General features: G+C 50.4%; 1 protein-coding gene across 1 annotated transcript in view; it reads left to right on the forward strand.

Annotated features, from left to right (window-relative positions):
• The window catches only part of Slc41a1 (solute carrier family 41 member 1), a 22,044-nt gene extending 11,558 nt beyond the window's left edge, over positions 1-10,486 (forward strand). The window contains exons 3-11 of the mRNA XM_031381975.1: positions 758-865; positions 1,825-1,896; positions 2,489-2,633; positions 2,781-2,927; positions 3,645-3,792; positions 4,588-4,667; positions 5,631-5,765; positions 6,034-6,182; positions 8,148-10,486. Coding sequence (XP_031237835.1) covers positions 758-865; positions 1,825-1,896; positions 2,489-2,633; positions 2,781-2,927; positions 3,645-3,792; positions 4,588-4,667; positions 5,631-5,765; positions 6,034-6,182; positions 8,148-8,333 — 1,170 coding nt within the window. The 3' untranslated portion in view covers positions 8,334-10,486. The remainder of the gene's footprint in view (positions 1-757; positions 866-1,824; positions 1,897-2,488; positions 2,634-2,780; positions 2,928-3,644; positions 3,793-4,587; positions 4,668-5,630; positions 5,766-6,033; positions 6,183-8,147) is intronic.
• Positions 10,487-13,614: the final 3,128 nt, after the last annotated feature.

Raw genomic sequence — 13,614 nt, forward strand, 5'->3', positions numbered from 1 at the left:
AAAGCTCTTCATTGGCTTGTTGAGGTGACTAAATAAATAAATAAATAAATGCATTAACATATATTGGCTAAAGAAGTTGGTGAGAGAGCCAGGACTGATTGACCCAGGACTAGAACCCCATGTCTCCTGACTCCAGGCCCAGCCTCTCACAACAGGGATCTATTTGCTTCTGTTAGCTAAGAGATTGGGAGTATAGAAAGGAATAAGAAATCTCTCGCAGACCAGCACAGGAGAAGTAATGTCTAAATTCAGAGCCTACTAGGGGAAAGTCACTGTGGCTGAGACCCAAAGCCCTTGGAAATAGAAACCAAACAAACGCTCTAGTCACCCTGGCCCCAGCCCTGTAGAGCTTAGCTCTCCACAGCTGAGACAACACCCCCCCCCGCCCCCAAGGCTGAGACCACAGAGCAGTGGATGAAGGCGAGGGGGCTGCATAGTGCTCTTTGAGAGTATATCAGTAAGGATTCTGGAGCATAAGCCAACATGGAGTGGCTCCTCTGTGGAATCCCCATGGAAGCAGATTAGAAGGGAGAGTCAGGCTAGAGGTCTCTCCTGTTCTGAGATGGGGGTTAGGCTGTGATCTTTGGAATTCATGGACTTAATCCGCTTTTGGGGTTCTTGCAGGGAGGTAAGGTGCCTCTCACGCTTGCTCCTGCTGGCCCTGTTTCTCTCTGCTGTCCCCTGACCCCACTCTGTTCAGCTTCGATGCCAGTCCTTTGAGGTACTGAAATTCTTGGACTCTGTGTTCATCTTATAGCACTGGGAGGTCTTCCAGAAGGTGACAGAGGTCTTCATCCTGGTGCCTGCACTGCTGGGCCTCAAAGGGAACTTGGAAATGACCCTGGCGTCGAGGCTGTCCACTGCAGTGAGTGTCCTAGCTGTGGGAAGTAGGGGAGAGGGGCAGGGAGAAGGTAGTGGGCAACATGGAACCTGGTAGGTCTCCACACAACTGCCTCAGCCCTGGGAGGAAAGGGAAGCTGTGGAGGGAGATCCCAGACTGGGTGTCCTGTCCCTGGGCAGGGGCTCCCTGCCCAGAATGGTTCCTAGGCTCTGGCTCTGGATGTCCCAGCCATCCCTGGATGCCTGCCCCACCTCCTGCTTTGCAACCTGCCTCGTGACTGTTTGTGCAGCTTTGACAGGCAGGCATCATGCTGGTCCCTCCAGCCACACAGGTGGGGGCCTCCTCTGATCTCTAGCCCTACTCTGCAGCTGGGCAGGAGCAGAGCCAGGCCCGTCCCCACACCCCTTCAAACCACCTCTTTCCCCCGTAGCAGCTTATTCTTCAAGAGAATAGGCCTTTCCACCTCCTGAAATCCTTTCTATCAGCCACAGACATTCGTGGACTGAGCCCAATAAGAAAGCCACGGCTGGGAGGCAAGAGGTGTTAAAACGTAGGACCAGGCATGTCCCTCTCTGCGGCCAAGTCTGGAGAAGATGGCGTAGAGGGCAGCCAGCCTAACCCACCACAGCTTGTTCTAACTTTCTCCTGGCTGAGGCAACCACTCCTTCCTTTCCAAATGCTGGCAGCCTCGGCCCTTGAGCCAGTGACTGACCTTGCCTTCCCTAAGAGAACAAGCTGCTTCAGAGCCAGGACAGAGTCACGCAGATCCGTGCAGAAACGTGCTGCCTGGATAAACAAGACAGACAGTGGGATCTGCCACAACCACCCCCCGCCCCTCACAGCCTGGAGTGCACCTGCCATGGGTGCTCTCTTGCTTGGGCCCTAGAGCCTTAGGCTTCGTGCATTGCTTTTTGATCCAGTAGAACAGATAGAGCCCCACACCCTGGGCAGCCTGCTCCAGCCCCTCACCCTCCCTCTTCCAGGCCAACATTGGACAAATGGACACACCTAAGGAGCTCTGGCGGATGATCACGGGGAATATGGCCCTTATCCAGGTAAGAAAACATAGACCAAAGACAATAGGCTAAGCATCTCCTTAGTCAGGAATCCCTGAAAGGCTTAGGTCAGCCCAGCTGGATCCTAAGTGGTTCTCCAGCATCTGCAAAGTAGGCTAGGAGGTGACTAGTTACTCAGGAAAATGGCCAAGATAGGGAGAGCCCCAGCAGCTTCCACATCACATGTCCAGGCACTAGGTGGTTTGGGGGATTTTGAGCCTCCACCAATCTTTGCAGTACAATCAGATTTGTGAGCGTTAGAGTGTCCTCTGCCACTGCTGTCCCATCTTCCCAGGAGGCCACACAGATCAAATGTCTTCCCCCCCCTTGAATCCCAGGTCTTGACTCTGACCGATCTCCGGGCTGTTGATTCTCACCCCATCTTCAGAGAAACATCCAGCCAGCCATTAACATGTCTGGATTTTTGTAGGGTGCATTACCCTGTTCTGGGGTAGCACTGAAACTAAATAAAGTCATCCTTTTAGCCTGCAAGGACTGTAGAGCCCAGGCCTGCATGCTAGTGAAGGGTGTTCAGTGACCTCGACTAAGGAGCTCTGCTCCAGACCCTCCACATTACCACACCTCTCCCCAGGTACAGGCCACGGTGGTGGGCTTCCTGGCATCCATCGCAGCCGTCGTCTTTGGCTGGATCCCTGATGGCCACTTTAGCATCCCACACGCCTTCCTGCTATGCGCCAGCAGTGTGGCTACAGCCTTCATTGCATCCTTGGTCCTGGGTAAGAAAGGGAAGGCTGGTGGGGGTTGGGGAGAGGATGCTGCTCCCGGGGTGTTGACTCTTGCCTTGCGTGTCCATGTTCCCTTCTGTTTATTAATGTCCTTTTCCTCTTCTCGCCCTACCTTGCCTGCCTCTCCTTCCTCACCAGGTATGATCATGATCGGAGTCATCATTGGGTCTCGAAAGATTGGGATCAACCCAGACAACGTGGCCACGCCCATCGCCGCTAGCCTGGGTGACCTCATCACCTTGGCACTCCTCTCAGGCATCAGCTGGGGACTCTACCTGGAACTGAGTAAGGCTAAGGCCACTGAGAGTAGCTTGGGTGGGGTTGGTAGAGATGGGGACCATTTTGCAAGTATGTGAAGACTTATCCTGTATTGTTAACTGGACGAAGAATTTGTCACAACTTCCAGGCGCAGGGCAGCAAGGCTAGATAGACCCTGATGTCAGTTCCTGTAGGCAGGCACCAGCGGAGGGACAGCATCAGAACTCATCCATGCTTGATCCTAGGGGTTTTGCTTCTCCTGGAGGGATGAGATGTAGGGAAAGAATGGGAGACTAGAATCTGCCTGCAAACTGGAGAAGAGGATGGGACGCAGAGATTTCTGGGATCAGACCAGGAGACATACAGTCTGGTCTCTGCCTGTTAACTTTCCTGCCTCAGCTGGGCATGGCAGTGGGCACACATACACCCATGAACCCAGCTACTCAAGAGGGAAAAGCGGGAAGATAGTGTGAGGCCAACTTGGGCTCCATAGCATGACCTTGCCTCAAAAACCATATAGTGCCTGGGTAGCTCTCTGCTTCGTTTCTTCCTCTATAAAATGGGCAAAGCTGGCCTCATTAGGTCCTAAGCACGATGCCGATGAGGTGAGGTGCTACGCATCCAGGCATTTAGGGTAGAATGACGATGGATGAGCTGGTCTCTTGAGACATCTGCAGCCTAAGCTGGGGGACGCTGGGAACTAGGGCCGTGGTGTTTATGTCCCTCTGGTCTCTGCCCACACAGAGCACTGGCGATACATCTATCCCCTGGTGTGTGCCTTCTTTGTGGCCCTGCTGCCTGTCTGGGTGGTGCTGGCCCGAAGAAGCCCAGCCACAAGGGAGGTGTTGTATTCAGGCTGGGAGCCTGTCATCATTGCTATGGCCATCAGCAGGTAGGCTGGGGCCCTGGGTCCTCATCCCCTGTACCACTCCCACCTTAGCATAGACCCCCCCATCTGAACCCCTAAAGGAGAGAAATGGAGCACAGACTGGAAAGGCATCAGTGGTGTCAGCCATGTGCCCTACTACAAGTGACAGGAACTATCCCTGCTAGGTTGTATTCCAAAGCAGAACTTACTGACCTTGGGAACTATAAAGCAGCTGCATTCTGGGACACACGCAGTATGTCTGGACCCTGGAACTCTCTATCACTCTGCCTTCTCTGTGGGGGTCAGCAGACTTCTGACTCCTCCCAGCTCCATCAAGAGGACAGAGACGCTTTCCTCCAGCAGTGCACAAAGACCCAGTATAGAGTGTCACTGCTTCCTCTTCAATTGGTCACAGTCCTGTCCTTGAATCAGTCGCTCGCTCTTGGAAATGCAGCTGTCTGGTTGGACGGCCTGGGCTTAGCCACAGTTGAAGCCCAGTGACTGGGTTCGAGAAAGCTGGTTCCCCTCAGGGAGAGGCCAGGGCGGTCACCATGGAGGAAATCAGTGCCGAGCAGGCAGGCGACAGGGATCCTCATGGGAAGGCAGCTGTGCTCACCCTTAACCAGAGTCACTGTGCCAAGTCAGGAGATTATGAGCAACAACTGTTGCGTGCACGAGAACTGAGTACCGAAAGGAGACTCCTGGAAGCCACTTTGCTACCCTTGCCCCCAAGGTTAACTAGGCCAATGCCTCTCGTCCCAGAGACGGGAGCAGAACCTTCAGTGGTTTTTATGTCGTTTTGTTTTCGTGTCTCTATAGTGTGGGAGGCCTCATCCTGGACAAGACTGTCTCGGACCCCAACTTTGCAGGAATGGCTGTCTTCACACCTGTCATTAATGGTGAGGCCTTAGCATCAGCTGCTGGGGGTACAAAAGGGGAGTTGGCTTCTCTGTCACTCAGGGCTCCAGCAAGCCAGACAGAGAATCTAGCTCAGAGAGAAGACCTAATATAATAAAGATAGAGATGGGGCAAAAGGACCAGCAGGGGACTGTGAGAAACCCAGAAATTAGCAACATGAAAGCCTCCAGCCCTGAAGGGCCAAGGGAAACCAGAAATTGTCTTGTGGGAGCCCAGTTAGAATTTCACCCTTGCTCCCTACAAGAATAAGCTCCTGCCGAAAAAGCATAAAAGGATCCAGAAGGAAAAATTAAAAAACCACTAAACACCTCTCCTTGTTTACCTGCTGGGGCCTTCCAGTGCGCAAGTCTAAACAGAAGCATCCAGCAAGAGAGATGGGTGTGAGGCCTAAAGCAGTTCACCTATCAGGGCTCAGGGCAAAGCTGAGGGGTGCAGAGGCGAGGTTGCGGGGGTGACCAACAGTAAAGACAAACAGTAACGGGTGGTTTGCGGGGCAGTGCCAGATTGGAGGTCACTCTAGATACTGAAAGCTGGTTATTGGGTGAGTGTGTGAGGGCCAGCTCCGGAGAAGCGAAGGCAAGGAGAGCCTTGGAGCCTGCTGAGTAGTAGGTGGGGGTCCATGCTGCGCGCGTGCACACACACACACACACACATACACACACACACACAGCTGTCAGGCCGTATCCCTGCCAACCCGAGAGCCACTTCAGGGGTACGTGGGACTACTCCACCTGCATGTAAGGGAAGCCGAAAGCCTTGAGGGTCCCTCAGAAGCCGAGAAGTATTTGTCGTCTTCTGTCATGTTGACTTGGCACCAGAGGGTAGAGTGATGTCTGCACAGCCCCTAGTGACGGTAGAAGACAGGGCCTCTACAGATACGGGACAAAGAACGAGGTGTTTCCTCCCAGCCTGTCCCGTCTGAGTCCTGTGTGTCTTCTCTGCAGGGGTCGGGGGCAATCTGGTGGCTGTGCAGGCCAGCCGCATCTCCACCTTCCTCCACATGAACGGCATGCCAGGGGAGAACTCTGAGCCAACTCCTCGCCGCTGCCCCAGTCCATGCACCACCTTCTTCAGCCCTGGTAATCATAGCATCTCACCCTCCCACATCCATTCCTGCCTCCTGCCTTAGAGGGAGGGGGAGGGCAGCTGGGAACCTCACTCGAGAACCACCTGGGGCCCAGGTTCAAGGTTCTCCTCTGCTGGGCTGTGCCTGCTATTCTGAAGAGTGACGCCCAGGCGTGACATTGTTTTTTCCCGAAACACCCTAGAGAGATAGCTGTGAGCTGACCTAGAATTGACCTCCTGGGGCCAATGCTTCTCCTCCAGTCTTCCTCTCTCCTCTTTCAGACGTGAATTCACGCTCGGCCCGGGTCCTCTTCCTCCTCGTGGTCCCAGGACACCTGGTGTTCCTCTACACCATCAGCTGTATGCAGGGCGGGCACACCACTCTCACCCTCATCTTCATCATCTTCTACATGACAGCTGCACTGCTCCAGGTATGACCTAGCAGAAGCAGGGGACAGCCCAGGGGCCACATGGAGTAAGACCCCCCTAGGTTTGGACCTGGTCTCTTGCCACTTTCTCTCTGGCAAGGACTTAGGAGAATAGACACCGGCTCTGGAAGAATTACTGCCATCCTGTGACTTCAGCCTGGCCATGCCCCTTCTCAGCCTCAGTGGCCCACTTTCAAAGTGAAAGTAGACCAGAGAGGGTGCCCAGCAGGCGAACCTGAACCCCCTATACCCTGTCCTCTGCTGGGCTCCCTTTAGAACAAGGGTTTTCATGGCTAGAACAAGCATCGGAACCATTGTACAAGACAAATCCATCTTCAAGAGGCATCCAGCCTTGCCTATCTGAAATGCTGTGGCATCCCCGTGGCATTATTCATCTAGCCATAAGCAATTGTTCTTCCAAACCCCCAACTGAGTGCTTAGAAAAGTTGTCGGTTGGGAATCTTGGTGAGCGCTGGACTGAGAAGCAACTGTATGCTGTTTCCCATCTGTCTCGTTATCCAGTTCATCGCGCTCCCTTGCAGGTGTAGTCAGTCAGGTGCACCCCTTGGGAAAGGAGCATGAATAAGCAAGCCAAGGGTCTTCTGTGTGGCATGGCGTCCCAGTTGATCCCTTCCCCTGCGTGGAAAGCCACACCACCATCCCATTGCCCATCATGGGATGGGGGGGGGGGGGTCATGACCCTGTGGTCAGTTTTAGCTGTGCTTCCTTCTCTAAGTCTGTGGAGAGGCATCGTGGTAACAGTTGCTCCCAGTAAAGTTCTGCCAGGTCCCTTTTGCCGCCTGTCCCAGTGCGTGTCCTAGTGCCACTCAGGAGGCTGAAACATGAAGACAGCTGTCGTCATTTCCACCCTAGTACATAGGCTAAAGGGGCCCCAGCCACACTCTGCTGCAGCTTTCAGAAAGGCTATGAAGTTCCAGGGAGGCTGGATGGCACCCAGGGCCAGGGCCGTGGGAATACAAGGTAGCTGTGTGCAGAGAACAGGGGCGGGTGTGAAAGGTTCTAGAATCGTCATCCCTGGCTTCCTTACAGAGAGGCCAAAACCACCAAGTTTACCTAAAAATAAGGAACGGCACTGGCTCCTACCCCTGAGTCCCTTAAGGCAGAATTTTCATACCCCAGTCTTGACAAAGCACAGTCAAGAACAAACCCTGCTAGATGACTGTGTCAGCCTAATGGTTAAAGAGCATCTCATTCTCATGTAGACACGGTCATCATGTAGACATGGTAATGTGGGGCACCCCTAAATCCGGTATTAATGTCCTAGATGAAGTGCTGCTCCCATTGCAAAGCACATGTAATTCTTACTAAAATGCAGAGTCCTAATCACAAGGCCCAGCATTAGGCCTGAGGTTGTACCTTTGTGACCCACTCTCAATTGCAGGCGATAGATAGTACTTCCTCGTCCTGGGCCCAGTAACCATATTCTGATCTCAGTTATTCTCAGCCATCTATAGTTATAGAACATAAGGGAAGGAGCAAAGAAATCGATGCAATAGATAATCCAAAATGTATTTTTGAACCGTCAGGCATTATAACTGACATATTTAGCTGACTTGCTCATAAACCTACTTTACAGATGAATGTTCAAATAAACAGCATGGTGGGGAGGATGAAGAGAAAGAAAGCAGCTTGTATAATCAGCTGTTACCCAGGGCTTTGTAAGAGAAACTGGCTCTACCTGCCAGCCCCTACCAGCCTCCTGGAGAGGCCAACATGGCAGGAATCGCAGTAACTGAAGAATGATCTGACCCAGAATTGAGGCAAGAGCAGCCTTCCTGTAAGGGCAGGATTTAGTTTAGAAAGCCCCTGGCTTGCTGTGAGCTGTCCTGGTAAAAAAGGTTGTGACCAGCCAAGCCTTGTGATCCACTGAACAGATCCAGTCTTGTGGCCTCTGGCTCCCCCTGCAGAAAGCGGGTGGCTACAGGCAGAACCCTTCTGTCTCCCCAGGTGCTGATTCTCCTATATATCGCAGACTGGATGGTGCACTGGATGTGGGGCCGGGGCCTGGACCCCGACAACTTCTCCATCCCATACTTGACTGCTTTGGGGGACCTGCTTGGCACCGGACTCCTGGCACTCAGCTTCCATGTCCTCTGGCTCATTGGGGACAGAGACACAGACGTGGGGGACTAGCTTAGCCACTCAACCTTCCCCCCACCCCTCTGCACTTTCTATTTGGATTTTTATTTTCCTTTTGTTTCCCTACCCCACCCTACACTATACCCCCATGTCTTTCTGGGATTTCACTTTGATACCAAATTCTCATTATTTTCAATGGGAATTTTTATACAATGAGCCAAGTTTGGATAGAAAGAATTCGGGACGGACAGATGGGCTGACATAACGCAGTAAAAGTAGACTTTTGAGACAATCACCAAGTGCAATTCCACGGTGGGTGCCTCCAGAGGAGGTAGATTGGGACCTTGGCATCCTGTCTAGAATCCGGGGGACCCTTTGCATTAGCTTTAGCAACCTCAGCCTCGGCCCTAATGAGAAACTCTTAAGTGGGCTCTGGGTTGTTTTGGGTTAGGCTGAACAGAGGGAGGAGGGTTAATTAACACTCCCACACGTGCACGTACTTTTATAGAAGTGGACCAACTTCACAGCACTGTGCAGGAGAGAGTTGCTGCAGCTTCTCATAAACACAGCCTGGCTCCAGGCCAGCCTGCCCGCAGAGTCAGGTGAACTGAGGGTTCCATCTGCACACATGTGCCTTGCCCAACTGCCTGATTGCTTTCCAGCTGAGTGCGTGGTGGCCTGGGCTCTTCCCGGATCCACATCATCCAGAGGTTTCCAAAGATCCACGTCGCCCCCCACCCCCGCCCTGAGTCTAAAGAACCGAGGTCAAGCCTCCTCTGTTAATTCTCTCCACACACTCCATCTCTGCGCAGCTTGCCAGATGGGCTTCTAAGACTGGGGACAGGACAAGGGAATGTGGCAAATGACCTGGAGATTGATGCAACCTGGGGTTTGCCTCACTGCTGTCTCTCATGACACAACCACGTGGCCAGTCTTGGCCTCTGTCACTTCTTAAACACCCTCATTCTATCACACCAGGGCTCCTTTGGCCTTTCTCTCGGCTTCTGCCCACAGACATGATGCATCAACCATTCACCCATTCAGCAAATCTCAGCCTCCCCCAGATGAGCCTTTCCACAGCACTGGCCTGCAATAATTCTGCATTGAGCAGTCATTGTGGGGTATCTACTGTGTTAGGTCCAGTGCCAGGCATTGACCCACCAGTGCTAAGGGGGATCACAGCTCTAACTCACCTCATTCCCTAGGTTACAGAGGCCATTGTGCCCCCTTCAACCTGACAGTAAAAGTTCCCTCTTTAGCCCTAACTCTGCAGTGTTGCCAGCCCCTTTGCTCAAGCAATATCATGTCCTCAAATACCCTCCCCCCGTGCTGCTCTCCTCTCTCCACATCTCACTGCATCTTCTGCATCTCAGAAGAGGGCTTGGAATTAGCAAGCTGGATAGCAATAGGCTGCCTCAGTATCTGCCTTGTCCATGGTTAGAAGAAAACCAGAGCCCCTTCCCTACACGTGCCCCAAACTCTTCAAACTAACAGGGACGCGGGCTGTTTTTCTGGCCTGTTTGTTAGGAGCTCATAAACTCCTCCCCCTGTGTAGCCAAAAGGATCAGCCTCCAAGGGAAGAGTTAAGCAGTGCCCTGTGTCTACCAATACTGTGCCTAGACTTAGAGACTCTTCTTAGCCTCGTCCCCCCCGACCCCCAGCGCCTGACATCACCTGAAATCGGAACTTTAGAATTGGACGGATTCATAGAGACTGTCTAGTTGGGGTTGTGTCAAGCAGACCAATATGGAACTGGGCTTGTTTCTGCTCTTCCCTCTGGCCTAACTCCACCTCAAGACTCTTGTACAGGCATCATACCCTAAGACTGTGACCCCAGGGTCCCCAGCCACTTGCCCTACCCTGACATCTGGAGTTGGATCAGGTTGTCCGGAGGCTGGAAGCATCCTTCTTCCTTTGCCTAGCAAACAGAAAGGTAGGCGCACCCAGGCTCAGTGTGTGTGAGTGGAGGGGCTTGGAGTGATGGGAGGAGAGTGACTTGAAAAGATTCATTTCTCCCCATCGGTTGCACCTATTGCATGTACCTTTGGCCTGACTGGAAGAAACAAAATTGGTTTACTTTCATATCCTTCAAAAGTTACAGAACTGTGTCTTAAGAGAATTATTTATAGTTAACTATAACTGAATTGACAAATGTCGACTTAACTGATAAATTATATTTGGTAAAATAAAATGGAAGTTTATTTCAATGGCTTGTGTCCCTGTGTGTCTCATCAAAAAGCAGCCGCAGCCATTTCCTTGGACGCTGTTCCTACCTCAGAAGTGGGGAAGGGCCAATGTGTCACAAGCAAGGAACCCTCTTAGAATATATTAGAAACCACACATCTATTCAGAAATAAGCCATGATGCTATGGGGAGGATGTCAGAGGTTGAGTGCAGAGTCCTTGTGTTCAAGGATATTAGATTGTGCTCTCTGCCGCCCCCCACCCGACCCCCGTGCATTCACTGTGCAGGCGATGCCAGCATCTATGGATTAGAATTCCTTCCTTGCAGAGGTTTATAGTTGAGTTGAATCCATGTAGAAATGCTTTCACCTTGAGTATTTACCATGTAACTGGTTGCAAAGGAATTGTACTTGTACTTGGATTTTATATGACCTTCCATGAATCATTGGCCCTTTTCTTGACTTAGGTTTCCTAACCTGTTTATAGAATAAGTGTAAGATGAGACTTCAATGATATATACATACATACATACATACATACACACATACATACATACATACAATTCTGTTCCTGGTACATACTAAGCCCAGAAGTGCTATGAAATATTAAAAGTGGATTATGTTATTCAACCTTCCATTGCTGTAACAAAACCCCTGAAATAACTTATCAAAAGGGAAGTAGACTGGAGACATGGCTCAGGGGTTTAAGAGTACGAGTGCTTTGCTTTGCGGCTCTTGTAGAGGATAATAGTGTGGCTCTCAGCAACCCACATCAGGCAGCTTCCAACCTGATGCTCTCTTCTAGCCTCCATGGACACCTACACAGACAGGGGAGGTGCACATGCATGGACACACTTTTGCACACGCACACATACACACACTTAAAAAAAATAATTTTGTTTTTAAGGGAAGATTTTAGTCCTCGGTTAATAGGCCTCACTGTTTCTCACTTATGGTGTAGATGCTGGCAAGGAACCCAGGGTAGGGCAGACCATACCTCGTGGCAGCCAGTAAGTAGACAAGGGGAATTCTGTTCCACACGGCCCACGACCAGGCATACCCTCCATGATCTAAAGCAACCTCTTGGGCTGCACCTGTTAAATTTCCAGTACTTTCCAGTAGTGCCCAGCTGAGGGCCAAGTCTAATACATAGGCCTTTAAGATAGACATTCCCTTTCTCAACCATATCAGTGGGAACAATGAAGGCCTATGATGAGCAGGGTCCAGATACCACAGGGGAAGCCGAGAAAGGCCTCATCAAGCCATGGGGTTCATGGAAGCCAGCCTCCCTCAGGGACAATGAGGTCATAGACTAGCATGGAGGAGAGGAAAGGGAAAACCATTTTACAGAGGAGTAAGGAGTATAAAGTCAGGCTGATATTTCAGAGAACTGAAAAAGGTTCTAGAAGCCCTAGAAGCTGAACTCACAGCCTGTGAAGGGCATATTACAGGGCAGACAGGGACAGTTTCTGTTTTGGTTTTGTTTCATTTTGTTTTGAGACAGGGTCTCACTTAGTTCAGCCTGACCTTGAATTGGCCATGGGTCCAACGATGACCTGGAACTTCTGATAGTCTTGCCTCTGGGTTTCCAGGCATGCGCCACCGTGTCCAGTTTATGCAGTGCTGTAGATTAAACCCAGGATTTCATAGGTGCTACACCAACACTCTTAACAACTGGGCTAAAACCCAACTGGACACAGATATGTGATGAGGCAGATATGGAAAGGCAAAGTCAGAGAATAACCTCACCTGAGTTATTCAAGCCTTTGGCAGAGAACCACCACCTATAAAGGACAGGGTCCCACACAGCAAGGTACCACACAGACAGTCTACAGCATAAATCTTGTGCTGAATCAGCCTCTACCTGCCCTGGGCTCTAGAACTAACTCTTCAAAGTACCCATGTTAGTCAGGCTGTTAAGGGTCAATGAGAAGACAATATTTACTTGTCAATGATTTACATGTTTTTTTTTTTTTTACCATGCACCACGCTGTGCCACACAGTATACTGTTAAATTAGTAAGCTTATTTACAATGTTAATATTTCTAGTAGCTATGAGTAGATATTATCACTATTTTACAAGACAGAAACAGAATAAGAGAGATTAAATATCTGGCCCAACTACAGTTTCTCAAGCCAAGTTTCTCCCAGTCCAGAGCTTCCTACTGTGTCTGGAGACAGATGAAGCTGCTGGCCGAGGCACCCCTTTATAATAAACATAAAACATTGCAGGAATTATTAAAATGTTTGTGTGTTACCAGCTAGCTCAGTTTTGCTCAGACAACAAGTTAGCTGCAAAATATTAGTTATTAACCCCAAGTAGCCTTCTTAACACAGCTTCTCTCAGGCCAGAAGTGATGCCACATACCTACCTGTATCCCAACCCTCATGAAGCAGAGGCCAGAGGATTGACCAAGTTCAAAGCCAGCCTGGTCTGCATAGTAAGTTCCATACCAGCCATGGCCACATAGTGAGACATCATCTCAAAACCAACCAAATATAAAATGCACTGGGGGGGTGGGGGGGAAGAAGGGAGGAAGGGGGAGAGACGGCCCAAAATATACAGCTACTTCAAATAGCAAGTCCTGTCGAGGCTGGTAAAGGATAATTTCTAAGACTGGAGAGCACTCAGCAGCAATTCTTATCACCTAATACTGTGTGCTGTGGGGTCAGGTTTGGTGCAGATCCCAGCAGATTCTTGGAATAGACAGTGTTTCCCGATGGATACTTAAAGACCACACCTGCTAGGCACATCCTCTCTCTGATGATATTTTTGAAACATAATTACAGACAACGTTTCCAATCCTGCAGGCAGCCAAGCAGTCTGGTGACTATCTTCTAAATGCAGTCCTGAGACTGACTGGTCATCCCCTTCAGCTAAAACTCAGCACTTTGGGTGCACCGCCCTGCATTTCATATTATCTAAACATAAAATGCTTTAATTTCACTACCCTGGAAATGTCTGACTTCTAAGATTAAAAGAGACTAAAAATAAACCTGAAGCTACAGAAAAGTAAGGACAGCTTGATCAAGAAAATTACTTTTAAACATAATTTGAAAGACTTTATGATTATATTCACATGTTGTTCCATATGTACGACCAACACAGTCTAGCCATTGATGTCATTCTTTTTTTTTTTTTTTTTTTTTTTT

Source organism: Mastomys coucha, unplaced genomic scaffold (assembly GCF_008632895.1).
Source record: "Mastomys coucha isolate ucsf_1 unplaced genomic scaffold, UCSF_Mcou_1 pScaffold1, whole genome shotgun sequence".
NCBI classification, from domain to species: domain Eukaryota; kingdom Metazoa; phylum Chordata; class Mammalia; order Rodentia; family Muridae; genus Mastomys; species Mastomys coucha.